At 39.8% G+C, this 27,365-nt stretch overlaps 4 protein-coding genes across 4 annotated transcripts; 3 read left to right on the forward strand and 1 right to left on the reverse strand.

The window, feature by feature from the left end:
* Window positions 1-2,586: 2,586 nt before the first annotated feature.
* LOC131983255 (medium-chain acyl-CoA ligase ACSF2, mitochondrial-like) lies at window positions 2,587-8,819 on the forward strand. Its single transcript, XM_059347949.1, has 16 exons — window positions 2,587-2,770; window positions 3,917-4,112; window positions 4,520-4,648; window positions 4,835-4,888; window positions 5,538-5,656; window positions 5,777-5,939; window positions 6,054-6,149; window positions 6,230-6,381; window positions 6,465-6,553; window positions 6,641-6,717; window positions 6,799-6,906; window positions 6,990-7,141; window positions 7,451-7,592; window positions 7,933-8,043; window positions 8,128-8,196; window positions 8,295-8,819. Exons 1-16 carry the CDS (start codon window positions 2,664-2,666, stop codon window positions 8,343-8,345), a joined length of 1,815 nt encoding a protein of 604 aa, XP_059203932.1. The 5' UTR covers window positions 2,587-2,663; the 3' UTR covers window positions 8,346-8,819.
* Window positions 8,820-9,024: 205 nt separating this feature from the next.
* LOC131983254 (medium-chain acyl-CoA ligase ACSF2, mitochondrial-like) lies at window positions 9,025-14,577 on the forward strand. The gene is made up of 16 exons (XM_059347947.1): window positions 9,025-9,353; window positions 9,598-9,793; window positions 10,134-10,262; window positions 10,583-10,636; window positions 10,997-11,115; window positions 11,236-11,398; window positions 11,524-11,619; window positions 11,701-11,852; window positions 11,936-12,024; window positions 12,119-12,195; window positions 12,277-12,384; window positions 12,473-12,624; window positions 12,945-13,086; window positions 13,233-13,343; window positions 13,430-13,498; window positions 14,317-14,577. Exons 1-16 carry the CDS (start codon window positions 9,247-9,249, stop codon window positions 14,365-14,367), a joined length of 1,815 nt encoding a protein of 604 aa, XP_059203930.1. The 5' UTR covers window positions 9,025-9,246; the 3' UTR covers window positions 14,368-14,577.
* Window positions 14,578-14,807: 230 nt separating this feature from the next.
* ndel1b (nudE neurodevelopment protein 1-like 1b) lies at window positions 14,808-23,829 on the reverse strand. The gene is made up of 9 exons (XM_059347950.1): window positions 23,693-23,829; window positions 20,971-21,067; window positions 18,749-18,902; window positions 17,589-17,737; window positions 17,285-17,421; window positions 17,025-17,192; window positions 16,843-16,934; window positions 16,533-16,678; window positions 14,808-16,419 (listed from the first exon to the last, which is right to left on the reverse strand). The coding sequence occupies exons 2-9, from the start codon at window positions 21,054-21,056 to the stop codon at window positions 16,329-16,331; spliced, it is 1,023 nt and encodes a 340-aa protein (XP_059203933.1). The 5' UTR covers window positions 21,057-21,067; window positions 23,693-23,829; the 3' UTR covers window positions 14,808-16,328.
* A 988-nt stretch (window positions 23,830-24,817) lies between these two features.
* Window positions 24,818-26,488, forward strand: LOC131983947 (RING finger protein 222). Its single transcript, XM_059348791.1, has one exon. It carries the CDS (start codon window positions 25,411-25,413, stop codon window positions 26,008-26,010), a length of 600 nt encoding a protein of 199 aa, XP_059204774.1. The 5' UTR covers window positions 24,818-25,410; the 3' UTR covers window positions 26,011-26,488.
* The last annotated feature ends 877 nt before the right edge of the window (window positions 26,489-27,365 follow it).

A 27,365-nucleotide genomic window follows, 5' to 3' on the forward strand; every position in this document is an offset into this window, starting at 1 on the left:
TTTTTTTTCAGATTATTTAGTCTATTTTAAGACAAAAAACACTCTTAACATTTTTTTCCTTTCATTGAAGTTGATTTACTTGCCTTCTGCTCGGCCTAGAGGTTAGGAGTCAGGCTTGTAGCCGTAACATCCCACTGCTCAGAAACCTGCTGCCCACTGCTCTTGTTCACTGGTGTGTAAAGGATGGGTTAAATGAGAGGACGAATTCACTGCTCTCTGTTTCAGTGTGTGTGCAAAAACACTTTAATCAGTCTATGAAGACGGATGTATCATGTCTCTAGAGAAACTTTGAAGAAAAAACCCTGATGATGAGTCATCTAGGGTTGGGGCCTGGACGCTGCAAACTTTCACTATTACTTTATAGGGGAAAGGGGACATCCAGTTTGACTTTTAAGGAAAACACGAGACACCACAGCTATTTTTTAAATACTGTCGATTTAGTTTCATACATTTGCAACAGTTGTTGAGTTTAATTAAGTATTTAGGAGATAGACGTAGGTTATTTTCACTTTTGTAATTTTGACATTTGTCATAACAACATTAGATTTCATTATAGGAATCTATTAGCTTTGAAAGAGTGAAAAAGAACATTTTAACAAAAAAATATTAAATATAACTATAAAAATTGAAAAAGGCTATTTTGCCTTTAAAAAAAGTAAATACCTACAAACATTCATAACTTTTAATATTGACTGGTGTTTGAGTGTGTCAAGTTTTCCATTCTGAGTTGATGGCAGTGATATGAGAAGAATAGGTGAATATCTAATGCAGGCTGGAAACACAAGTTTCACTCTCTTGATAAGACAGATGCTGCCCCCTGGAGGAAGACAAGTCTCTTGTGTGACTTCTTATGAATCCTGAGACAATGACAATGTTGAGGCCAGAGAACATCCCCCCACTTATCACCATCATGTCTGCACCAATAGACCAAGTTATGTACAGTATTAGCCCACAAACCAAACCCATAATAACAGTGTAATGAGAGCACAGAAAGTAGGCTTTATGCTTTAAAGTCTTTCTCCAATCCCAGAGAGAACGCTCATATTTCCAGCCGTGGTGAAATGTCGATTTATGCTGTAGTCAAAACAAAGCCTGTACAAGACTGACAGTGCATGATAAAGGGACTGGAGTTACAGTCATTTGTACTGCAGACATTGATGGATGGCTCAATTCTGTCTAATGTAACAGTGGATGAATCCAACACAGTAAGGCCGTGCTTACCTGCAGACATAAGTAAATAAACAGAGAGATGAGTGCTGCTGCCCTGCTGATGCAGAAAACTGACAACTACAAGTCACTGTCCCAAAGACAACAATGACCCCACAAGGGAAGGAAACCATACTCTGCTTTCAGCTGGGAGTGATTTGCCCCAGTGTGTACTTAAAAACGCATCAGTGTATCAACAAGGCTAGATTTTCACTAAGTGTTGGAGGTTATTTCAGACCAAATTTAGAAAGAAAACACAGTCCAACAGATCAAATTCAGTTCATGACGCCCGGGAAGAAATCCAGGAATAAAATAACAGTTGTTTGCCTATGAGGGGTCTGAGGCTGTTTATAATGGGCCTGTGAAAACTGAAGACCTTTTTACTCATTTTACAGATCACGAAAAAGCAAAAGAGTTGTCCCATGTATTCAGGATTTACTTTCAAGAATTATTTTTAAATGATTTATTGTTTTCCCTCCACTCACACAGTTCTTACATTGGAAAACAACAACACCTAAGTCATTTTTTAGACTCCTGAATGGTTTGAAAATGAATTTTAAACACATAGTTATTCACATGTAATTCTTTCAACTTAACAAAACTAAGATACCTGTCATCTCTCATACCCACCCCACTTACTTAAAAACACAGAAAACAGAACATCTGACTGTAGAATAGTTTGCAAACAAGCTTACTCACAATTTCAGCAGCTTTGGTTTATTATCAACAGGTATGCATCCAAATAGGAGTATTGTTGAAGAAAGGTTCTTAAAAAATTGAAGGAAGGAAATAGGAAGAACAAAGAAAATAAGCTTGACCTTCTTTAAAAAATGTTTTTGTGTTGACTCTCAAATCTCCCATTTTCATTTTGAAGGTTTCCCAGAGACAAAGATATGAGGAAGAAGTTGGAAGTGGCTTTGAGGAGGGAAGGATTCACTGCAAGTCATCCGTGATTTGCAGTGAGTATTTTAAGCAGAACCTTCCATCTCTTCTTCAGCTTCTTAAGCATTCATTAATGTAAATACTATATTATCAATCACAGGGTGAAATACTTATCCCTGTATCTATCTAATCTATCTATCTATCTATCTATCTATCTATCTATCTATCTATCTATCTATCTATCTATCTATCTATCTATCTATCTATCTATCTATCTATCTATCTATCTATCTATCTATCTATCTATCTATCTATCTATCTATCTATCTACCTATCTATCTACCTATCTATCTTTGTAATGAATCATGGATGAATGATGTGAAACTCTCCATTCTTTAGGTTGGTTAATGAATAGTGATTTTATGTAACTGCTGAAATGAGAACAATTGGCTCACAGCCAACAAGTTCAAATCAGGCTTGTGTTAAGACTGGCAGGTATGAACAAGCGTACTGATCTGTGTTGTTAAGAACCAGTATCTTCTAACGAGACAGTTTTTTGATCTAGTTGAAACAGAATGTCAGCACTGCTCAGGTCCTGTGCTCACAGTCTGAGGTCTGTGGATGGGCTCAAACACAGCAAGGCTTGGAAATTATGCAGCACAAGTTTTCTTCAGTGGTATCGGTAAGTTAACCCTCTGAAATCTTGGGCTATTATGTCTGTTAAAAAATCTGTTAAAAAAATCTTGCCATGTTGTCAACCTCATCTATATGTCCTGATAATTCATTTTTAACTTTGACATACTTGATAAAAATTTTGAACCCAAAAGAAACAAATAAAAACATAAAATCTGATCTTGAAAATTATGTTTTACACACTGAAATGTACATGTTGCAAATATGAACACAGGTTGCAAATATAACATAAAAATGAGGATAATCTTTAGTTATATATTTTTATACTTAATATATTTGACATTATCTCCGGTTTTACTTGGGCGAATATCATCAAAAAAATCTGGTATGGAGTTTCAAGCCAGAACTTTAGAGGGAAGCTGAGGGCAATGCTCAATGTTGCTTCATTTTTATGTCTTCATGTCATGAAGAAGTAATGTGCCGGTGCTTTCATGGACTCCAGAGTTATTGCTCTTTATCTTCATTGGTCAAATATGGTTTCACTCAAAAATGTGATTATGTTGCACAAGGTTACAATGAAGGCTTTTGGCACAAAAAGTAAGCAGTAATCCCCTTTAATGAACATGAACTAAAGATGTTTTGTTCACCACTTTGATTCAACTTCAATAATGATGTTTACAGTTTTTCTCAGTCGCTTTGGTGCATTTCTCACATCGCTCTTAACATTTTCACAACAGTTAATGCATTTCTCAAAACAATTAGTACAAACTGCAAAACCTAGTTGATAACCTGCAGAAGCATGTCACTTGCTCGAAATGGATAGTTCATTCCTCAAAAGCAAGTATTCATGTCAATGAAAGTGTCAGTGACACCACGATGGAAAGTCCTGACACCATGTTTATGAACGAGAAAGTCAAATGGCTTGGTCATGTTTTCATTATGATAGTTTACTCTGTAAATGTTTTCCAATGCAAAAAAGTCAGATCTTAGTGACGCTACCTGAAAATGCTCAAGACAGCACTATATACTATTTGCACAGCCATTTGAAAACTACAGTAAAGTTATACATTACTGTATTTAACTCTCTCTCTCTGTTACGTAAGAGCGATGTGAGAAATGCACCAAAGCGATTGAGAAAAACTGTAAGAAGGCTGTGTATTGTCTGTGTTTTTCCTGAATCTTGTTCTGTCTGCAGGTCCCTCCATGTGGACAGTCCTCCTCACAACACGTCTCTGACCAGCAGCTATGTCCATGGCACCTCCTCCTTCTCTCTGCTCCCCCTGACTGTAGGCCAGAGCCTGGACTCTGCAGTGCAGCGCTGGCCTGACCGTGAAGCTGTGGTCTTCCTGCAGGACGGCATCCGGAAAACCTTTGCACAATTTCAGCAAGATGTGAGTCTCAGATTTTGTGCTTTTAGCTTCTGATTCATGCATGCATCAAACCTTAATCACTATTCATGTTATAAAAGGAATGTCCTCCTTGTCAAATCACTGTTAAATGTTACTTGTAAGTACTTTTGCCTTAGTGTTAATAAAAGAGTTGTTTGTCTCTTTGGCAACCATTGAAATCACATGTAATCGCCCAGAAACACAAAATTTGCTTCCTAAAAACCATTAGTCTCATTTGTCAATATGGATTCTCTAATTTTGGACAAATCACTACCAAACTTTTCAGAAATCACAAAAATCTATCAAGCATTAATGCATGCATAAAAGCTAAAACGGTACAATGACAACATTTCTACTACTGTTGGTGAAGTGCTATCTACTTCTTCTTTTTTTTCCATTCATTGGTGCAGGTAGAGAAGGCGGCTGCAGGTCTGCTCGCTTTGGGCCTGAAGCGAGGTGACAGACTGGGAGTTTGGGGACCCAACACTTATGAGTGGATCCTTTTCCAGTTTGCTTCAGCCAAAGCTGGAATTATTCTGGTCAGTTTGTAGCCTTGTGGTTTAACAGACATTTTTCTCTGTGTTACCAGTTACAGTCAGCTTTCATGTGTCAGTGAGCAGGACTTTAAACCCTAAAGGAGCCCTGGAGAGCTAATTAGTAGTTGAATAATAACCGGTCAGTAGTCATTAATTTACACACATACTTGGTGTGTTTTTTCCTTGCAGGTGTCACTGAACCCTCTCTATCAGGCAAGAGAAGTGGAGTTTACTCTAAAGAAGGTATGATGATTTGTGTTACAGGGCATTAGTCTAGATATAAGAACCACATATCCTGATAGCATGAAATCATGAAAAAAAAACATCGTCCCAGCCCTACTCTCCTCCCCCAGCTGTACTTTGAGATTCTGTCAATAAAAGCACAAATAGAATTGTTGACAAAGGACAACCCTGGGTCAGGCCAATGGCCACAGAAAACATGCTTGACTTATGCCGTATACCCAGCATATTTATGTATGCCTGGTATACGGACAAAGCTTTCACTTTGGTTTTAAAAGGGCTGGATGACACGTAACAGTGTACCCCATATTTGTACAGTTGTACAGTATTCTTACCCTTGTAGTAAGCCTTGTCCAGGTCCATAACATATATGTAGATAGGAAGGGCAAGCTCCTCTGCTGGATGGGTATAATTCTAGTCCCTCCTCTGGGACCACTTTGTCTTGGGAGGCCCAACAAGGCCCTAACGCTATTCACTTTGTAATAATGGGCAATACAGCATAAGAACTATTTTGTACTTTAAGTATATTTGAATGTAAACACTGTACTTTTACTTTAATGACCATTGAAAACCACTTAATGAGTGAACTGCTGGACCAAAGTAAAATATAAAAGCATGGCATTTGATAATTAACTATTTTCATGATCTACAGGTCCAGTGTAAAGCTGTGGTCTGCCCTAACCGCTTTAAAACCCAACATTTCTGTGATATACTGAGGGAGATCTGTCCAGAGATCAACACGACACATGAAGGCATGATCAAGAGCTCCAGGTTTGACAGATCCAATGAGAATTTAATACATATTCATTCTCCACAAACTGTAAATACTTCACATTATATAATTAATAGTTTAGTGGAAGTGATATCAGGATCCTGTCTTGGGTATTGTAGGTTGCCAGACTTGCGGCTGGTGATTGTGACAGACAGCAGACAGCCAGGGATGCTGCACGTAGAGGATGTAATGCAAGCAGGGGAGAGTCGGCACCACAAAGACCTGATGGACCTGCAGAGCAAACTGTCCTTTGATGAGCCCATCAACATTCAGTTCACATCAGTAACCATCAGTATTGCACCTTTCACACTGTCATGCATGTATTGTTTTACGAGGACTGACATTATGATACAACAATGATTCACATCAAGTCATGTTACTTTTTTTTTGTTCCAGGGGACAACAGGAAGTCCAAAGGGAGCCAGTCTTTCCCACCATAATATTGTTAACAATGCCTACTTTTTTGGTCTACGAATGAATTTTGGACAGAGAGTAAGTCTGTTTTTGTCTCTTGATTTCAGGAACAAACAGTCAGTGAAATGTAAGTAAAAAAATGTCCATACTCCCATCAGCCTCAGGTGCGAGTGTGTGTTCCTGTGCCCATGTACCACTGCTTTGGCTCTGTGCTGGGAGGGGTGAGCATGGCAGTTAATGGTGTCACACTCGTCTTCCCTTCACCTGGCTACAACAGCCGAGCCAACCTAGAGGCCATTCAGAGTGAAAGGTATGGCACGCTGTTCATTGCCCAAATGACTTTAATATATTAAGTATTGTACACTTTAATACAATTCTTGTTTTTTATTCAAGGTGCAATTTTCTCTTTGGAACTCCAACAATGTACACCGACATGCTGAGCCAGGATTTACACAAGTACGATTTGTCATCAGTTGAATCAGGTAATAAATTGAAGACTAAAATATGATTATTTTTGTTGTTTTTAACAAGCATTTGAAGCATCTTTGTTCATATGCTGCTTTTTCTAGGCATCGTAGGAGGTGCTTCGTGCCCGCCTGAAATTGCGAAAAAACTGAAAACAGACATGAACATGAAAGAGATAACAGTGAGTGGTTAATTATTCTGTGTAAATTCTCAGTACAGCTTATCCAGCATATAAGAACATGTGTACACCATATGTTAATAGATTGGTTATGGAACCACTGAGAACAGCCCGATAACATTTTTGGGATTCCCACAAGACAACGATGAGCTGAAGATGAATACTGTTGGATGTATCATGAGTCACACTGAGGTACACCTTATTTTGCGCACAAATCTTCATTAACACATCACCATACAAACACTATGATTTATGGCTGTGTTTCTTTACTTAAGGCTAAAGTGGTGGACCCTACTACTGGGGAGATTGTTCCTGTCGGGGTCTCAGGAGAGCTGATGATCAGAGGCAGCTGTGTGATGCTGGGATACTGGGACGATCCTGAGAAAACCAGGGAGGTCATAGCCCAAGATCGCTGGTACAGGACCGGGTAAGATACCATTTGCGCAAAATACACTGAATGTTTGTCTAAAAGAGAAAATACAGAGGCATGTTACAGGAAATGGAATCATGTTCAATCTTATGCATTCTCAGCCCTCTAGTGGACTCTATGGGAAATTATGTCCTCAAATCACAAGCATGCATTTCCCCACTGAAACTTGCATAAATGTAGCTGGATTAATGGACAGTTTTACCCACTAGAGGGCTCTACCTGTGCTTACAGAACTAGGGTTAAAATACTGTTACCTTTGGCTGATATGGGAATATTGTATTCATATTGATTTTTCATTCTACACAGTGACACGGCCAGTCTGAACAGTTTGGGATACTGCCGCATTGAAGGACGCATGAAGGACATGATCATCAGGGGAGGAGAGAACATCTACCCTGCTGAAATAGAGCAATTTCTGTTTACACATCCCAAAGTACAGGAGGTGCAGGTGAGACTCAGAACCACTAGAGGGCAGCAAAGATCAGAGATTGTCTCCATACAGTTCACAGCAATAGATAGATAGATAGATAGATAGATATACTTTATTTATCCCAAGCTGGGAAATTACAGCGTAGCAGCAGCATTACACACAGAGACAATGACAACACAATTAAATAAAAAGAACAACCTAGGCATACTTCAAGCAATAAAATATAAAAATACAATAAAATACAATAAAAAATAAAGTGTCTAAAGAAGAGTATGTATTAAGGAGTCATACTTTTTGTCTCTCTGAATGTGGGAGTTAAATCTACATTCTCGTTGTTGTATTTCCGTCTGTTTCCCAGGTGGTTGGAGTGAAAGATGAGAGGCTGGGGGAGCAGGTGTGTGCCTGCATCAGGCTGAGGGAGGGCCTGACCTCCAGTGCAGAGGAGATTAAAGCATTCTGCAAAGGCCAGGTGAGCGTAGTTGGTGTGATCAATTCCAGTGTTCAACATACTCAAAATCAGCACACCTGTACAATTTTTGTTTGTCCCCCCTAGATTTCTCAGTTCAAGATCCCACACTATGTGGTCTTTGTAGACAGCTACCCTCTGACAGCCTCCGGAAAGGTACGACACACCATTACTAAACTATCAAGACAGCTGCAGTGATTTATGGTTGATTGCTATGATGAAACTGAAAAGGCTGCTATTTTCTGTTTGTCTAGATCAAGAAGAACATATTGAAGGAGGATATGGAGAAGACATTAAGCCTTTAATTGTGTGTGAATGAGACTGTTAAATATATTTATAAATAGTGTTCTTCTGCCTCTTAAACAAACAAAAAAACTGGACTGTAGGCGACATTGCAAGCTCCATTATGTGAAACATTTTGTTCAGTATGTGGATATTTGCCAAGCGTATTAGAATGTATTTTTTATTTTATTAAAATCATTAAAATAAGTTTGACTTATTTAAGGTATGGGGTGGTAAAACAGAACTCACATTGTAAATAGTTTGACAACTCACATCCAAGCAGCACAATTTCTGCGTGTGCATCATTTTGAAAAGAAAGTATCACAGTGCATTTCTGTAAATGTGTCCTTAAGACAAATGTAGTACATTGTCATTTTGCTTTTTAATACTTTGCTCCGAAAACAGTGATACCAGTTGAATTTTAGCTGACTTGGGTTATTCATTATATTCTGGCTTGTACTGTGTTGTCTCTGAGACATTTTGTGTCCATTTTTTTAGATGTCGGATTAAGATTTGTAATAAAAGTCTTTATCCTTATTTTTCTATAAAGCAAGTGCAATGCCAGTCTTTTCGCTAACTATTTCTCATGCTTGTAAGCGACTGCTTGTTGTTTGCTTTTTGAGTGCAAACATTCATTTTTTGTGGGCCACACCCCTAATGGAGGCTGAAAGGTGTGAAACTCTCCATTCTGAATGTCCTTTTGAGTGTTGGTTAATGATTAACATTGGCGGTTAGTTAATATTTTATTTGAATAAACTGTAATGGGCTTGAGATTGGCCAATTGGCTGGTGAGGGCTAGTGGAAGTTAAAGATTACACATAGCTGATAACATCCTGCTTATGTAAGGCAGGCAGGTATGAACCTGCTCGCCGGCAAATGTAGCTGAGAACCAGTTTCTTCTAACCAGACGGTATTTGAAACAGAATGTCAGCACTGCTCAGGTCCTGTGCTCACAGTCTGAGGTCTGTGGAAGGACTCAAACACAGCAAGGCTTGGAAATTATGCAGCACAAGTTTTCTTCAGTGGTGTCGGTAAGTTTATGCTCTTTATCGTCAGTGGTCAAATATGGTGTCACTCAAGAATAAATAATATGTAGCCAGCATGCATGCAAAGAGTTACATGACTATTCTGTCTGACAATAATATGCTTCATGTATTCTGTGATATAGAGGAACAGCGGATTGTCCTTTTCTACAAAATCTGCAATAAATAATGACGCTTAAATCATAGTCTGTGTATTGTTTGTGTTATTTCCTGAATCTTGTTCTGTCTGCAGGTCCCTCCATGTGGACAGTCCTCCTCACAACACGTCTCTGACCAGCAGCTATGTCCATGGCACCTCCTCCTTCTCCCTGCTCCCCCTGACTGTAGGCCAGAGCCTGGACTCTGCAGTGCAGCGCTGGCCTGACCGTGAAGCTGTGGTCTTCCTGCAGGACGGCATCCGGAAAACCTTTGCTCAATTTCAGCAAGATGTGAGTCTCAGATTTTGTGCTTTTAGCTTCTGATTCATGCATGTATCAAACCTTAATCACTATTCACTGAATCACTATTCATGTTGTTAAAGGAATGTCCTCTTTGAACTTGTCAAATCACTGTTAAGTGCAACTTGTAAGTACTTTTTCCTTTAGTGTTTACCTTTAATGTTAATAGAAGAGTTGTTTTTTACCCTTTGACAACAAATGAAACACAAACCTTGCCTCCTAAAAATTGTTAGTCTTGTTTGTCAATAACTCTACATGAAGCAACATGTATCAAATTGAGTTTGATTATATGAATGATTTAGTTTTTTTTCTGTGACATTCATTGGTGCAGGTAGAGAAGGCGGCTGCAGGTCTGCTCGCTTTGGGCCTGAATCGAGGTGACAGACTGGGAGTTTGGGGACCCAACACGTATGAATGGATCCTTTTCCAGTTTGCTACAGCCAAAGCTGGAATTATACTGGTCAGTTCGGGAGTTTTTATTGCCTTTAAAATTAAATCAATTTTATAGCCCTGTGTTCGTTTTTCTCTGTGTTGTGTTACCAAACACTCAGCTTTCATGGGTCAGTGAGCAGGACTTTGAACCCTTAAGGAGCCCTGGAGAGCTAATCTGTAGTTGTATCATTATGCTTTATGCAGGTTATTATAATCTGCCAGAAGGTATTCATTTCCATATACAGCCATGTTATATAGAATATACAGTATATGAAATGCAAAGCCTTGTGAAAAATGAACGATGAGGCACTGTATAAACACAATTGATAGTGTTTTTTTTCCTTGCAGGTGTCGTTGAACCCGGCTTATCAGGTGAAAGAAGTGGAGTTTACTCTAAAGAAGGTATGATGATTTGGGTCACAGGGCATTAGCCTATATATAACCACAAGTGGTGGCACACATACATGTAGCAACAATTGCCACTTGATTATATTAATTCACAATACTTGTAGAATTGTCACTATAAATGCAGGACTTGTACTTGTAAAAGTGTTTCTACACTGTTATATTGCGACATTAAGTAAAAAGATCTGAGTTGCTTCTTCAACCATTGAAAACCGCCTGATTACTGAACTGTGGAACCAAAGTATAATACAAAAAAATGAAATCTGACAATTTACTATTTCCATGAAAGAAAAATCCTTAAAGATTTTTATGTACAACAAGAACATGATTTCGAAAGATCTGATTTGTTTTCCCCAGGTCCAGTGTAAAGCTGTGGTCTGCCCTAGCCATTTTAAAACCCAACATTTCTGTGATATGCTGAGGGAGATCTGTCCAGAGATCAACACGACACATGACGGCATGATCAAAAGCTCCAGGTTTGACAGAGCCAATGAGAATTTAATACATATTCATTCTCCACAAACTGTAAATACTTCACATTATATAATTAATAGTTTAGTAGAAGTGATATTAGGATCCTGTCTTGGGTCTTGCAGGTTGCCAGACTTGGGGCTGGTGATTGTGACAGACAGCAGACAGCCAGGGATGCTGCACGTAGAGGATGTAATGCAAGCAGGGGAGAGTCGGCACCACAAAGAGCTGATGGATCTGCAGAGCAAACTGTCCTTTGATGAGCCCATCAACATTCAGTTCACATCAGTAACCATCAGTATTGCACCTTTCACACTGTCATGCATGTATTGTTTAACCAAGACTGACATTATGATACAACAATGATTCACATCAATTCATGTTGTTACTTGTTTTTTTTTTTTTTGTTCCAGGGGACAACAGGAAGTCCGAAGGGAGCCAGTCTTTCCCACCATAATATTGTTAACAATGCCTACTTTATTGGTTTACGAATGGGTTATAATTTGAGAGTAAGTCTGTTTATGTCTCTTGATTTCAGGAACAAACAGTCAGTGAAATGTAAGTCATATTTTTTTCCATATTTCTATCAGCCTCAGGTACGAGTGTGTATTCCTGTGCCCATGTACCACTGCTTTGGCTCTGTGCTGGGAGGGATGAGCATGGCAATGCATGGTGTCACACTCGTCTTCCCTTCACCTGGCTACAACAGCCGAGCCAACCTAGAGGCCATTCAGAGTGAAAGGTATGGCACGCTGTTCATTGCCCAAATGACTTTAATGTATTAAGTATTAAACACCTTTCTGATTTCTTCTTGTTTTACTCAAGGTGCAATGTTGTCTATGGCACTCCAACAATGTACACCGACATGCTGAGCCAGGATTTACACAAGTATGATTTGTCATCACTTGAAGCAGGTAATAGATTGAAGACATGACTCATATGTTTTACTTACCTGTGACGTTTATCAGGCATTTGAAGCTTCCTTGTTTATGTGCTGCTGTGTCTTAGGGATCATGGCAGGGTCTACATGTCCTCCTGAGATTGTGAGAAAAGTGAAAACAGACATGAAGATGAAAGAGATAACAGTGAGTGGTTAATTATTCTTTGTACATTTTCAGTACAGCTAATCCACCATACAAGAACATGTGTGTGTCATATTTTACTAGGTTGCTTATGGAACCACTGAGAACAGCCCGATAACATTTTTGGGATTCCCACAAGACAACGATGAGCTGAAGATGAATACTGTTGGATGTATCATGAGTCACACTGAGGTACGCCTTATTTTGCGCACAAGGATGTATCTACAGTGCATATCACCACAACAGCTCTGTGACTTATGGCTGTGTTTCTTTACTTAAGGCTAAAATTGTGGATCCTGATACTGGGGAGATTGTTCCTCTCAGGGTCTCAGGAGAGCTGATGATCAGAGGCAGCTGTGTGATGCTGGGATACTGGGACGATCCTGAGAAAACCAGAGAGGTCATAGCCCAAGATCGCTGGTACAGGACTGGGTAAGATACCATTTGCACAAAATACACTGAATGTTTGTCTGAAAGAGAAAATACAGAGGCATGTTACAGGAAATGGAATCATGTTCAATCTTATGCATTCTCAGCCCTCTAGTGGACTCTATGGGTAATACTGTCCTCAAATCACAAGCATGCATTTTTCCCACTGAAACTTGCATAAATGTAGCTGGATTGATGGACAGTTTTACCCTTAGAGTCCACTAGAGGGCTCTACCTGTGCTTACAGAACTAGGGTTAAAATACTGTTACCTTTGGCTGATATGGGAATATTGTATTCATATTGATTTTTTCATTCTACACAGTGACACGGCCAGTCTGAACAGTTTAGGATACTGCAGTATTGAAGGACGCATGAAAGACATGATCATCAGGGGAGGAGAGAACATCTACCCTGCTGAAATAGAGCAATTTCTGTTTACACATCCCAAAGTACAGGAGGTGCAGGTGAGACTCAGAACCACTAGAGGGCAGCAAAGATCAGATAGTGTCTAAAATGTAAAGCTTTAAGTCATACTTGTCTCTCTGAATGTGGGGATACTTTTCTAAGGAGTTTAATCATTCTCATTGTTGTATTTCTGTCTGTTTCCCAGGTGGTTGGCGTGAAAGATGAGAGGCTGGGGGAGCAGGTGTGTGCCTGCATCAGGCTGAGGGAGGGCCTGACCTCCAGTGCAGAGGAGATTAAAGCATTCTGCAAAGGCCAGGTGAGTGTTGTTTGTGTGATCAATAAAGTTGCTAACCTAGTCATAACTGTAAACATAACTGTAGAGTTTGTGTTGTTTCTTCCCAGATTTCTCACTTCAAGATCCCACACTATGTAATTTTTGTAGACAGCTATCCTCTGACAGCCTCCGGAAAGGTATGATACTTCTTCTCTAACTCCATCCTGAACTCTCAAGATATACTTACATTTCAATACTATAAAGAATCGATTTTTTACTGGTTTATAAAGCTCTTAATGGTCTTAGTCCAGCCTATTTATCTGATTAATTTTATCCTATGAACCCTCAAGGACCCTCAGGACTTCTGGGAGTGAGCTTTTAATAATACCAAAAGTTAGAACGAAAACCCACAGTGAGACGTGGTTTTCTCACTGTGTTCCACATTTGTGGAACAGCCTCTCTGAAGACCTGAGGCCATCAGAGACAGTTCATATTTTTAAGAGCAAACTTAAGACTTATCTTTTTAATTTGGCTTTTACTTGAACTGTTTTTAAATATTTTTCTGCATGAAAATGCATTTTCATGCATCTTAGTGTTACATCTTCTCTTTTATTTATTTGCTACTATTTATTAGTCTATTTATATATATATATATTACCATGCTCTACTTTTGATTTGTTTTCATCTTTTATCTAGCTTTTTTACATTTTATTATTTACATTTGTTTATCATATTTTATCTTACCTTACTTTATTTTTTAAAATTTTATCTAATTAATTTCTAACCTGCCTCCAGTGTTTCCTCACAACTCAACGTTGAGATGGCGCTTCCTCAGTTTGTGCTTTGTTTTTAATGGGGCGGAGGGTGTTTGCTTGTTTCTATTTTTTATAATTATTTTTATTATTTTCTCCTTTTTTATGTGAAGCACTTTGTGTTACATTTCTTGTATGGAGAGTGCTATGCAAATCAAGTCTGATTGATTGAGACTGACATGGCTGCTGCTCTGTATTTCTAGATCAAGAAGAACATCTTAAAGGCGGAAATGGAGAAGAAATTAGGCCTTTAATCCTGTGAACCCCTGATGGATTGAATGCTTCAGCTCGGAACATCCAAAACCGAACAGTGTTGAGTTAATGCTTTCTATACCGTGAGCTAAATTAAGAATTTATACCTGCTCCTGGATTGTCATTACTTGAAGTTCTTTTAACTTTTGCTTTTCTTTTCACTCCTCATTATTTTGTGGTTTTAATGTTTATATTAAAGTGCAGTGCATTTATATCATCTTTGTTTCATTATTGGCCTTGGAAATAGTTTAACAAAAATCCTAGCATGAGGTCCTTATACTGGAAATGTCTCAGTTAAAAATTGCACAACAGTAATGACATGGAACGAAAACTGAGCAAACACATCCACTGATGAAAGCCATAAGAGGTGACTGAAAGCTGTGTGTGGACACTGTGCTGTGTCAGCTTTTATTACAGTATATCAACCAAACTACAAAACATGTATTTGTCATCTCAATCTTTATTTACTTAAACAATTTTGACAAACAATATATCATAATACAATGGCTTTAACCATTCATTACCTGAACATGCCATACAGAATCTGAAATAAATAGGACCTTAATGCCAAATGTAAGTATTTACAAATGTGGTAGGCAAAATTACCATCCTTACAAGCTATATACACTGAATGTAGAACACACTTAAGTAACAGGCTCAGAGTGCCCTGAATGACACCTCATATTATCAAATTAAAATGAATACTAAAGGCTTCAGATTGACACAAAGATCAATGAAAGGGAGAAATATGTAGGAAAATTTTTGATGAAATTCAGGCATGTAAAATGAATGCATTGCCAATATGCAGCTAAAAATCCAAGAATTAAGTAAATTTAAATTCAAACAATAACAGGTGCTGCATGACAGAAAGCCCACAATGGGGCCACAATTTCATACACCAGCCAAGGTTAACAGTCTCAAAAAGTGTCCTTGAGTCAGATTAGTTTTGCTTCCTTTTGTGCAAGTTTTTTTAAGCCAAATTCACTTAGTCATATTAAGAATCCACCGTGGAAAATTGCCATATATCCGAATGAGGTAAATGAGCCTGTCACAATATTAAAAAGAAAAAAAAAAACATAAAAAAAAGGCAAAACTGTTCCCTCAAAATGTCAACGATGTCCACAGTGGAGAAAACACTCAACTGCAGCAGAACCTGTGAGGAGCAGTTTGTTTAAGTGCAGGTTTAACCCAGAGGACAGAACCAGCTGATATTCCCCAGCTTTAACATGGAGACTACTGTCAAATGAACTGCAGCAAGTAGCCACTAACAAGAGGAACGGCCGCACTGCATGGCTTTGAACGATCAACATTCACTTCAGTCATGAATGTGGGGTCCACCAGCACCTCTCCAACCCCACATTACATATGCACACATGCAAGGAAAAAAGCAAATAGGAAAAATTGCATTTTAAAGCATACTGTGAGATAAATTAATTAATATGAACACATCCCTTTTTAAATATAATACATTCTAAATTGAAATTACTTTAAGTGTGCAATTTAAGTGAAAATACAGGTTAAGAGAAAGCTGTGGTCTGTTGAGGACCTTTTGTCAGAGATAGTAGTTTTCAGGTCGAGAGTGGAAATAAGAATAGAACAGTGTCACTTCAGAGTTGACATCTAGAGAGCAACGCATTTGCAATAACATTCATACAAGCACAGTACAGTACAGCTTTAGGCACATGCCAGTATGTGGTAGGAACGTGTGCACCTACTCACAGATGCATTTAGAGCTGCAAACTGGAGGCAAGTTCAATGTATAGTCAAGCCTCGCTTCCACACATCACGTTCAAAAATGCACAATCCCGAAACAGGCGCACACACACACACACACATCACTCTTCCTTTCAAACTCTTACACACACACATACACACCTAGCACACAATGTAATGGTCTTTCAAGTGTCCTCTTGGTTCCCACATTGTGTTGAGTTTCAGTAGAGGTTTGTGGTGTGGGGACGCCTCAAACACTCAGAGGCAGCATGCCTGGTGGAGACACAGCTCTGGTAGTTGCCATAGAGGTCAAAGTGCTGGGGTCCAGTCCATTTACAGTCCTGCAGTTGTCACATGGACATGTTTAATATTAGCAAACACATACAGGGAAAAACAAATATACATGCACTTAGAGGCAAGGAGAAGAACAAAAACTGCTTGCTTAAAGACTCACGTTTTGTCAAAGTAAGTTGTATGTAGAGAGTGAGAGAACTTTGTGGCGTTGCTGTTGATGAGTTTGCCGTTGTCTGTGGAGAAATTTTTTCTTGCTGCCTGGTCTTTGGCAAAGTTCCTACAGGCGGCGATTTTGGACTCCAAAGCCTAGTCACAAAACAAGCAAACAATTTGTATTTAGCCTCATCATAAACATATTGCCGTTTCTCCAGAGGCTGAGGACAAACTGCTCCTCAGTGTTCTGCAAACGTATTCAATTATTTTGTGTTGTATTCTAATTATGTGTTAAATTAAAAGGAATAATAACCTACCCCAACTTTCCTCAGGAGATCACCCACAATATTAAGAGCTGAGATTCTAGCAGAAGGAGTGAGGGATGAGTTGCCACAGCCGTTGGTCAATGCTGCACAGGGACACAAGCAGATATTAGAATACATATCAGTGAATTTCCCACTTCAGCATGCAATAAAGAGTGAGATGAATTCATCCTGACCATTTGGGCTGATGAACGAGTGCTCTATGCTCTTTCCTACTGGTGTGGCTGGGAGGGATAAAGACGCCTGTACTGCAGAATCCATCTTGTCGATGTCTAAGGTGGGTGAGCTGGGTGCAGACATCCTGTCTGTAGTCCGCTCCCGTACTGCCAGCTCCTGTCTCAGGTCTGCAGAAGACACAGTCAAACTCATGAAATACTCTTCCAATAACTCTCACACAGATGATGTGCCAAAGGGCAGAATGAATTCTCGTCTTCACCTCGTGCTTCATCTTTCAGCCGCTGCACAGATACTAGAAGGGACTCCTTCTCATCCAGCTCACTTTCTAGGAAGGCATTTCTCTCGATGGCCTGGTTTAAACGGCCCTCAAAGTCTTCAAGAGACACTATTGTTGCTCTGCAAAGACACCGAGGTTGAAGGGCACAATTGTTAAAACCTTTTATGAACATTAAAGTGGGTCCAGTCACTACAAAATTTAATTATAGCTATAATTTATTATCAGTGCCACCCAAAAATATGCATAAAACAAACTAATATTCCAGAATATAGTGTGTCATCCTGACCTTTTGGCTCTCTCTAGGTCATCGTTGGCCTGCTCGAGCTCTCTGACATATTTGTGAAGCTGCTCCTTGATGCTGCGTGTCTGGCCCAGGTCATCCTCTAGCATAGAAATTTGTTTATAACTCTGAGCGTACTGGTGCTCCAGCTTGTCCTAAGAAGAGACGGATAGAAAAGAAGAGAGTGAGTGTGTGTAGAGAAACAAAGACATCAAGCAGACCAAGGGAAAAAAATCGACTTAATTTCCTTTTGCTGAGGCATGCAATGAGAAAGTACTATTTTACAGTCTGTACAGTTAACATTACCCCTGGTGTAGCTAATACAACCTTGTGAATCATAAAACAGTTCGTAATGATGAGCGTCTACATATTATTTCACTTTCAATCAGCCTCTTTGTTCCCTAGGGAGGCCCTGCGGCTCATTTGCCCTGTGGTGCTTTACAGTACAGCTAGCATTCCTGCATCGTGGCCCCTGAGGCACAAAGACAGAAAAGCATGATTCATGATCTCTCTGCTTCATTAATACGGTTTGTTTTTAGCATTAGCTGCTGCAATCATCCTCACATGTTGAGCCATGTGAAAAATCACAAAACTTATAATGGCTATGGTTATTTCCCACATGTTTATACAGTAATTTGTATACTGATTATTTTACTTCTTTATCACATTAAATTACATGAAATTGTGCTACAAACAACAAGAAATATGTTTCATGACAGTATTCTTACAGAAGGTTGACAAATTAAAGCAAGTGTCATGTTTCAAAATGTGTCATCTGCTTGAAAGTAGACTTGTTCCTACAGAACATACATTTCCAACAGTTTCAGCGCTCTTCATTCAACTATGGAGCTGATCCCCAGACGAGAGCACACTGGATAAATCTGACTACCTTTCGTGTCTGGAGTGATTAAGAACCAGACTTGTCCTTGTAGTTTTCTATTTTCTCCCAATCCAATTAAAGAGTGCTGGAGGATTACATAAGAGCATGTCCCATTAGCACCGAACATAAAAATAAGACATTGGACCTTGTCCTCAGGATCCAACAGAGATCAGATAACCTCTTAAGTAACCACAAATTACTTTATTGGTGTCCTGACCGATCAACTGAAAAAGCAAGCCAAATCTCAAAATAAACTACAGGGGAAGAAGTTACCAGGCCCAATTACCTTGAGGTTGGACACCTCGTTCTTCAGTCTCTCGTTTTCAGATTGGAGGTCTCGAAGGCGGTGTTCGGCCTGGCCAAGCTGCGCCTCCAGCTCAGCTTCAAGCTCCCGGCTCCCTTCCTGGAACTCCTGCAGCTCCTCCTGGGCCTCATAGCAACTGGATGGCACAGGCACAGAGGGGGAAACACATGAACAATCATTGTCAATTACCAGCTACCCTGTTCACTGTCCACCATTCAATGCTGCTCAGCTGACTGGCTGAATGACCGCGAGCATGAGCTCTAGAAATCGCACTGGCTTTTGTCCTGTAAGATGAGCCAGGCTCCGGCATGTTCTAGCAGCTTCATCTCTGATGACCGTGAATAAACCTGCATGAAAAGGCCAGTCAGATATTTGTACATTTTTTAACCTTCAATCCTGCTGCTGCCAAACAGGAAACAGTGCACGGCTCAGCATTGTCGAGTTAAGCATTCTAAATATACAGCTCTAAGGAGACAGCTGAACTGTGGCAGTAGGTGGTTCACAAGTAGCTGAGAAAAACAGGCCTGCTGCCACGGGTCCTCAGCTGTGTGAGAGGTGAAGGGTCAGAGGTGAAGAGAAAATGAGAGGGCGCAGAAACAGGATGAGGACATGGGCCAAGAAACAGGATGTGTGTACATGCTGGTCAGGGCTAAAAACACACACCAACTCATAAATTAGTTCTGATGTGTAGAACTAAATGTAGAACAGAAAGGAAAAATTTGTTTGGTGGTTATTGCTGACTTTATGAGTTTATATGTAAATGAACCCTTTGCCTGTCAAGGCACACATGGCACTGTGGTTAACCCTGTTCTGTGATCAGCTGACTTGTGCCGCTAGAATGGCCTCACAGTGGCTCTACAGAGCACTGGAATCCATGAATCAGTTGTTGTGCCGGGGTCGTTCCACACATACCAACGCCACAGTGGCTGCTTCATCAGCACGCTGGGACCTATAACTTCCCCCGTGTGACTGTCACACTTTTAAAACAACCATCCAAATGTGTGGATGTAGGAAATACAGGTTGACATTTTTAGATATTTTGGGGATAATCAGAAACTGTAATAACTAGCCTTGTTGCAACAACAGTGAAGTTAAAAAATATCACTTCAGGGAGATAATTTTTCACTAAGTGAAAAAATAAACACTGCATGCCACCACTGTGAGAGGCTTACTGTGTGAAAAGTGATCCTCGTATCCACCAAAACATGAGCCACTATACTTGGGAGTTATTTTTTCCATGGACTGAAGTTTTTCCCCTATGTACCCACAGCTGGAATTTCTCAGAAAACCACCAGGACGTTAACCCTCTCTGTGCAGGTTTACACTCCCTTTGAGAGTACGATGGGCCCCAACTCCACAAATACAGAAGACAGCCCAAGTTCAACAAAGATTACACAACACTCACAAGCACTGCTGCTGCCTACACGAACATAGACTGTGGTCTCCGTTTAAGAAATGAAAGATGTGGTCATTTCCTCCTGAGTAAGCCACAGAGGTTTGTGGGCACTGATTGTAAAAAAGCCTGTCTGGTCATTTGCCTTATATGGTTGGGGATATGCTAAACCTTGAAACAGAGATACATCCAGGATTTCGAAATAACATTTATGAAAAAAATATTGTGTCATCATTTCTTTCTTTACTACAGACAAAACTACATATTAGGCCTATTAACATCTGCCTACGATGTAAGAACAAGACAAGAGTCAAGAAATCTTTTTAAACAAAGTTTGCTTTCAGATGTTCAGAGTTTTAAATGTGCTTGTTGCATATGGCGGATTGCTGACTAATATTTGGTTCAACATTTTGTCATAAAATATGACGCATTGTTATATAGCCCAATTTGCAAGATGAGCTCAGGAGGCAAAGAGTAATTCTCACCATGCACAAAAAGCTTAGAACACGACACAACATCCATCCTATACTTATAGGGACAATATGTCATGAACAGGGATGGTCAGTAATTAAATATTATGATACATCATAACTATTGTAATCATATTGTGATTAAATCATATATTGAGATATCATGATACAAAATTCTCTTTTTAAATATGTTGTTTTCTATGTTTATTAATTAAATGTTTTATCAAAACATCTAGACTGTTCATAACAATATGGATAAATAGGTTATGTACATACAGTATATATATAAAGAAATTCAGACATGTTAACTTGCAACATGAAAAGTAAATCACATTACCTACCTTTTCTTATATTTAAGGGCTTGGGACTTCCAGTAGTCAACTTCCTCATCCTTTGACGAAAATTTGGGAATCATCTCTTTGTCCATATCAGGGCAACCTGGGGATTACAGAGACATATTTGTTAGCCTCACAGAAGTGTCAATTAGCTTAAAATACACAAGAGTTGGTTCTCATGAGGTTAAAAGTAGAACAAGCATTGAATAGTGACAGAATAAACTAACAGGTGGCTCACACACGGTACGGAACATTTTCACTTCTGCATCTTTTGGCATGCAGAATCATGCACAGTGCATTCTCTTCTTATCTCTTGCACGTGAGCAAATCAAGATTTAAAAATACCCCTCATTCCTCACTGGAAAAGATACCAGAAAAGATATCTCTCTCAAAAGTGACAAACAAAGCCAGATCGGCCCAGCCACGTGACACTGCTATTCCGAGGTCATTCGTCTTATCTTTACTCATGAATCACAAATGACTGCCTCAGTTTGGAAAAATCACCAAATTATTTAGAAACAGGGTTTAAAAAAAACTGACTGAGTGGCCTTTCTATGACAATGATGTTTCTAGATCCTAGTAGAAGTGTGCCTCTGTCTCATTACATTTTTAACCTTACAGCTGCACTCATGTGATGTCTACATTACTAATTCATTAAATCCATGTTAATTATGTGTGGCTAATGCGGAATAGATCAAAGCTGTGTGTTGTAGTCTAGTTCTGAAGTTTCACAATTTTTTTTCATCTTCCATCCTGTTTGCCAAAATAACCCTTTACTAGACGGTTGTTCCTCTTTTCTGGTGAGCTAATAAACTCTGCCTCAGTCTCTGATCTATGTGGCAGGTTTCAGGAAATTATTAAGCACATCTGGAAAGTGCCGCTGCTGTGTGTGTGTGTGTGTGTGTGTGTGTGTGTGTGTGTGTGTGTGTTCTATGTGGGGGGGAAAACAGCTGCCTTGCCCTCCAGCCCCCACCCACCCAAAAAAAAACCTCCTGTTGCTGTAGCTCCAAGAATACTCATAATCCGAACAGAGATTACAAGGATTTCCTGCTGATAGGTCAGACGGTGAATGCAGCATGGGAAACCCCTCAGCTGGACTGGCTCAAGCAAAATATGTTTACGGTAGGGATTTTTTTGGACCAGACTAGACTAGACTTTCTTGGGCTTCGGTAAGGCGGAGGCTGTGTTATTTCTCTTGCAGAGACGGTCTAGACTCAGAGGGATGGAGACTCAGAGGCAGGACCGCCTGCTCTTCCCTTTAAACATTCCTCTGAGATGGCGTCATCAACAATTCACTGGCCATAGGCCCCTCACGTGTCAGTACACTACTTTGGAGAACACGAAGGAAACTGGAGACCAAAATACCACAAGGGTGGAGAGAGGGAAATGTTCCCAAGCTGCTACTGACATAACATGTTAGATGTATCGCATGACTTAGGTGAGCCTTCGAACATCTCCATGGGACCAGCCAAAATAGAACAGAATTACCAGGTAATCCAGCAAACATAACAGAAGTCCATTTGTTATGATGCTGAATGGTCTGAATGGGATTTGTAGGTTTCTATTGAACCCTGTGGGTCTTCAAAAGGCGTGAGCGACAGGAAACGGTTTCCATGGTAATTCAGATCAAAGGCCTTATCGGGATAATCACCCCCTCGAAAAAGACTATTTATTAGCCCTCTGAACAATGACAGGAGCTACCACAGCTATTTCACATATAGTAGGGATGTAAACCGACTGGACTTTGCTGGTGTTCAGTTACATCATGCAACAGGTCGAGCCAAACCAAATGACAGTTCCTGTTATCTCTCATTTCAGCATCCTTTGGAGGGGCGTCAGCTTGACCCCTGAATCTATTTGTCTGTTGCAACAATACCAGGACAGGCAGCGTGGCTGGTGGCACTCTGTTTACTGTAGAAGAGCCATCTGGAAACTACAAAAAGGGGAAGGTACTGAAGAGAGAGTTTCCTTCCCCATATTCTTGTCTACATCCTCTTGTTGCAGATGACTCTGTGCTTACTAAGAGTTCAACTGCTGACACTAATGATGGAGTCACATTTTTTAATAGAGGGGCCTATGAGAGGGGTGAGTCAAATACCTCTTATTGATCTGCTCTAATGTGAATTATAATCAGACCTACAGCTTTACAGGGTGTGGTGTTAATGCTCCCCTAACCCGAGGACCTGTCCCTTTTAATAGCTCGACAAATGCTAAAAAAAAATCTTAATAATTATTCTATTTATAAAACGTGAAAAACAAAAACAAAATTGAGACTTGACTGTAAAAATGACAATTGACATGGACCAAAAATACCTGTAATTTACAGACAACATATAACATTTTCGCAAAAAAACAAGACTTAAAATGAATTCATTGACATATATAGAACACATGAATCAGAAGAGCACCAGGTTATCATTTAGGTACGTTAGCTAATAAACGCCTCCGTCAATGTGTGGATATTTGATACTGCGTGGTTTGACAGACAGTACAGAAGCCTAGGTTAATGCCAAACAGTAGCCCACGCTGTATGCTGTTAAAGGGGAGCAGAAAATACCACGTATAAAAAGTGAAAATGAATGGCATATGGCAAATTCAAAGCGACAACCTCTCGACATTAAAACCGAGCTCGAGCTGTCACCTCGGCGGAGCTCGACAGCTCCACACACTAACAGGTCAGACATCAAAACACATTAAAACCCAATATGTTCACGGTTAAATTCGGTACCTGCTCATGTCAAATCGGTGTCCAGCAGTCTTCTGTATCGGAGGGTCGCTTTCCAGCCGGTGTTTAATCCAACACACACACTCACACACACACCTCTCCCCGGCTCCGGCCTCGGATGACTCTGAAGTGACTGAGCTGTGTTTAGGAAATTGCCAACGCGTCTCCCGGAACCGACGTAAAACTGACATCGACGTACGTGCTGACGTAAGTCACGTTACGTCAGGACTGGGCAGGGCTGCCTCAGAGAATCAGCCGCACCTTTTTTTTTTTTTACTGTAGATTTGCAGCTAAATAGTTTTCACTACATTGGCCACAAGGTGGCATATGGTTGCCAGAAACCACCACTTGAAGTGGCCCTCAGTACAACTACATGCATTTGAACATGAACTCTTAAGTGCAGTGTAAAAATGTACAAAATGACTTCTTGCAATTAATGTTGGTCTGCTGTTCTTGCACTGAAAAAAAAATAAATCACAGTAAGTGTTTTTTTTTTATTAGCTTCAAACCTTTTGTATTCCTATTTATACTGTTATACATGCATTTGAGCATGAAATATGTTAAGTTACTGCACTGAAAACATATTTAAAATTGCAGTTTCTTCATATCTGGTAAAGTGCACGGTCCTATATGTGGCCCTGTTGTAGTGTCAATGAAAAATTTAGGGCCCCTTCCAGCATTTAAGTTGCCCATCCCTGATCAAGACCTAGGAAATGTATTCTTCTCTATTTCTATCGTCCCTCTGTTGCAGTCTTTTGTGGGCAATGCAAAAACTAGGCTAACTAACGACCTACTAAGCTTGAACAGAATTCGGGCTATTGCATTTACATTTACAGTTAGTCATTTAGCAGATGCTTTTATCCAAAGCGACTTACAGGAAAAAAGGTGAACAATCAAGGTATAATTATATATTGACCCAAATATTTAAGAAATTGGTCTCACAATAAAAAATTACAAATCAAATAGTCTTATATGTAACCTATAGCCCTACATTATTTATCTGATAAGTTTGACATTCTAACCATCCTAAAAAATCATCTAGGGTAAATAAATAGGCAAAATAAGAGGGAATAATTCCACAATTTGAGTTAAGCAAAACAGGGAATATACTGAATATTAATAAGCTCAACCAGCTTCATCAAAGTGAGCATATTAAATTACATTAGACTTGATTAAATTGAGTAGCCTTGAAAACATTGTATGCTTAATAACAAAATACTTTAAGTAATTCTTGTTAGAAGGGTTGTTATATAAACTTGTGATTTTCAGGCTTTCATTGAGTTCTGTAAACCTAAAAAAAATCACTCTGTGAATGTATTATAAAACACAATTTTAAGTTGTTGAAATGTTGACCCTTTTAATTAGAAATTAACTTACATAAATACAAATAAAATGATAATTTATTTGGGCCAAAAAAAGTAGTATTAACAATCGTTTTTTATAGTTCTGTGCCATCATCATGTAATCCACAGATGTGCTATGGTTTTGAATATTTATGGCACATTCAGTATGAAGACATGAAAGGTGAACCAGCTTGGCAACTGCCAGTAAAGCCTTCAGGGGACCCAATCAGTGAAGTCACAGCAGTCACAGGTGGCAGGCCCTGTTTTACAAGGCGCAGCTCTCGCCTCCACCCTCACCCACACATACAGAGACAGACCTAGGGAATTCACACGCAGGGATTTCCCAGGTCTCTTGCTGCAGTGGTGCATTATCCTTTGATGGCATTTTTTAAGCAAGACAGCCAGGAGGACTCACGAGAATGTCCCGTGTGCTATGAGTTTCTGTCTGGCACGGAGAGGACTCTGAGCTGCGGACATGTCTTCTGCCACGACTGTCTGGTCAAAACGTTGGTCAGCATCAACAGCGATGGAAAAACTATCAGGGACACTATTGTTTGCCCCATCTGCCGACACCTTACATTCATCAAGAAACAAGGTGAAACAGGTGAGGGTCAGACCCTGGAGGTGCCTATCCCCGCGCCACCGGGAGAACTCCAGAGCGCACGGCGCGCCTCCACGGACAGTTTCCCGGGATCAGTGAACTGGATGTCCCGCTGCTTCAGGGGGATGTCTGAACGAATCCGTCGACAGAGGTTGATCAGCCCCAGCCATACTGCATCTCAGATCTTTATCATTAGCGCTCAGGGGCGACCCATGGCGGAAGACGATGTGCTCAGTGTTGTGATGACTGTGGTTCAACCTCAGCGTAGGCGAAGGCGCAGGGTTTGCACAACTGCACGATGCCTGTTAGTTTTGCTCTCAGCATTTACTATATTAGCACTGGTGGCTGCAACTTTACCCTGGATTTTGTTGGCATAGTCCAATGATACGGATGTGTGGATTATGAAGTGCCAAAAGGGGATGATGAACTGACATTTATAGTAAACATACTCTCATCATGGAATGAAGTTTATACTATGCAATGCAATGAAGTGTGTGAAGCAATGTATTTGTCTTACTGATAAAAATGCATTCTAGTAAACTGAAAATGTACAATTTAGTCAATAGTTTGCAGCATGGTTTTAAGATGTGATTATATTGTGATTTTTCTTTCCTGATATGAAGGAAAGGTTGCAGAGTTTACATGCATACCGTGTCTTTTATGTGCATTACCAAGCAACAGACTAAAGTAAAGGTTAAAGCCTTGACATCATTTGTTTTGCATTCCTGTCTGTGACATGTTCTACCTGTTTAATAGAGAAGCAAACATGCAGGACATTGCAACAATTTCAATGCACATCCATATGTTCTGAGAGAACATTTTGAAATTATGATTTCAACCATCAAAAAAAGGTTGTGGTGGAAAGAAATGCAATAAAAACCATTTGACCCTGGTTAATCCCATTGTTGTTAAAGCAGCTCAAGTCATTGTTGTGTTGCCATGTTGTTGGAGACGCTGTTTCCATTGCAGCAGAGAAAAACTAACCTTAAGGATTTTTTTTGTGTGTGTATATGTCCTCAAAAGAAAAAGAAAGGGTTGTTAAGGCAGCAAGACATGGGCTTAACTTACTAAGGAAGCAGAGTGTGGTGATAAAGACTTAAAACATGATACCCTGGCTGTTTTGGTATCTGACACCTCCTTACATCACAAAGAAAGATGTTAAATTATCTCACACATTTCATCAGTTTACAGTAAACTATAATTGTACACATACTGGTCAAGTCTGAAGTGTTTAATATGGAGTTAGTTGCTTTATTAAACCTGTCAGTAACATCCTTTACAGTACATCCTGTACTTCCCTTGTAGTGTGTACAAAGATGGTGTAAACAGAGCCACCTTTAAAACTTTCAGTAAGAAATAATTGATGCACCCATGGCAGTCTGAAGGAGATAGTTTAGCGGATAGGGATGAGCTGTGCTGTAAGGAGATACACTGCTGGACTGTGGCGTTAGATTACCGCTCTCTCTCTTAAGAATTCATGTTGAGACGGAGCAGAGAGACTTTGCTTCATCATGGCAAAAAAGAAGTTATGTAAAAAACTAGACGTAAGGTAACTTGGCAACTGATTCATTCTTGAAGAAAGATTTCATAACAAGTGAAAGACTGGTTGTGAGAGCGAGCTGTCAGTATCAACATGCTGACAAACACGTACACTCCTCTTGAGCAATCCCTCAGCCATCCTGCTGGGCCAGTCCTACAGGTTACTCACCTGATGAGGCTTCTGCTTCAGCCA

This window comes from Centropristis striata, chromosome 13, assembly GCF_030273125.1.
Source record: "Centropristis striata isolate RG_2023a ecotype Rhode Island chromosome 13, C.striata_1.0, whole genome shotgun sequence".
Classification (NCBI taxonomy): domain Eukaryota; kingdom Metazoa; phylum Chordata; class Actinopteri; order Perciformes; family Serranidae; genus Centropristis; species Centropristis striata.

Bases quoted from the DNA above. Each gene is read 5' to 3' on its own strand.
- LOC131983255 (XM_059347949.1), top strand. From the start codon at position 2,664: ATGTCAGCACTGCTCAGGTCCTGTGCTCACAGTCTGAGGTCTGTGGAT. The intron at 4,649-4,834 runs GTCAGTTTGTAG...TTTTCCTTGCAG, and splicing joins CCAAAGCTGGAATTATTCTG to GTGTCACTGAACCCTCTCTA. The intron at 6,382-6,464 runs GTATGGCACGCT...TTTTTATTCAAG, and splicing joins GAGGCCATTCAGAGTGAAAG to GTGCAATTTTCTCTTTGGAA.
- LOC131983254 (XM_059347947.1), top strand. From the start codon at position 9,247: ATGTCAGCACTGCTCAGGTCCTGTGCTCACAGTCTGAGGTCTGTGGAA. The intron at 12,625-12,944 runs GTAAGATACCAT...CATTCTACACAG, and splicing joins GATCGCTGGTACAGGACTGG to TGACACGGCCAGTCTGAACA. The intron at 13,087-13,232 runs GTGAGACTCAGA...TCTGTTTCCCAG, and splicing joins CCAAAGTACAGGAGGTGCAG to GTGGTTGGCGTGAAAGATGA.
- ndel1b (XM_059347950.1), bottom strand. From the start codon at position 21,056: ATGGACAAAGAGATGATTCCCAAATTTTCGTCAAAGGATGAGGAAGTT. The intron at 17,738-18,748 runs GTAATTGGGCCT...GTCTCTTCTTAG, and splicing joins ACGAGGTGTCCAACCTCAAG to GACAAGCTGGAGCACCAGTA. The intron at 17,422-17,588 runs GTCAGGATGACA...GTGTCTTTGCAG, and splicing joins GACCTAGAGAGAGCCAAAAG to AGCAACAATAGTGTCTCTTG.
- LOC131983947 (XM_059348791.1), top strand. From the start codon at position 25,411: ATGGCATTTTTTAAGCAAGACAGCCAGGAGGACTCACGAGAATGTCCC.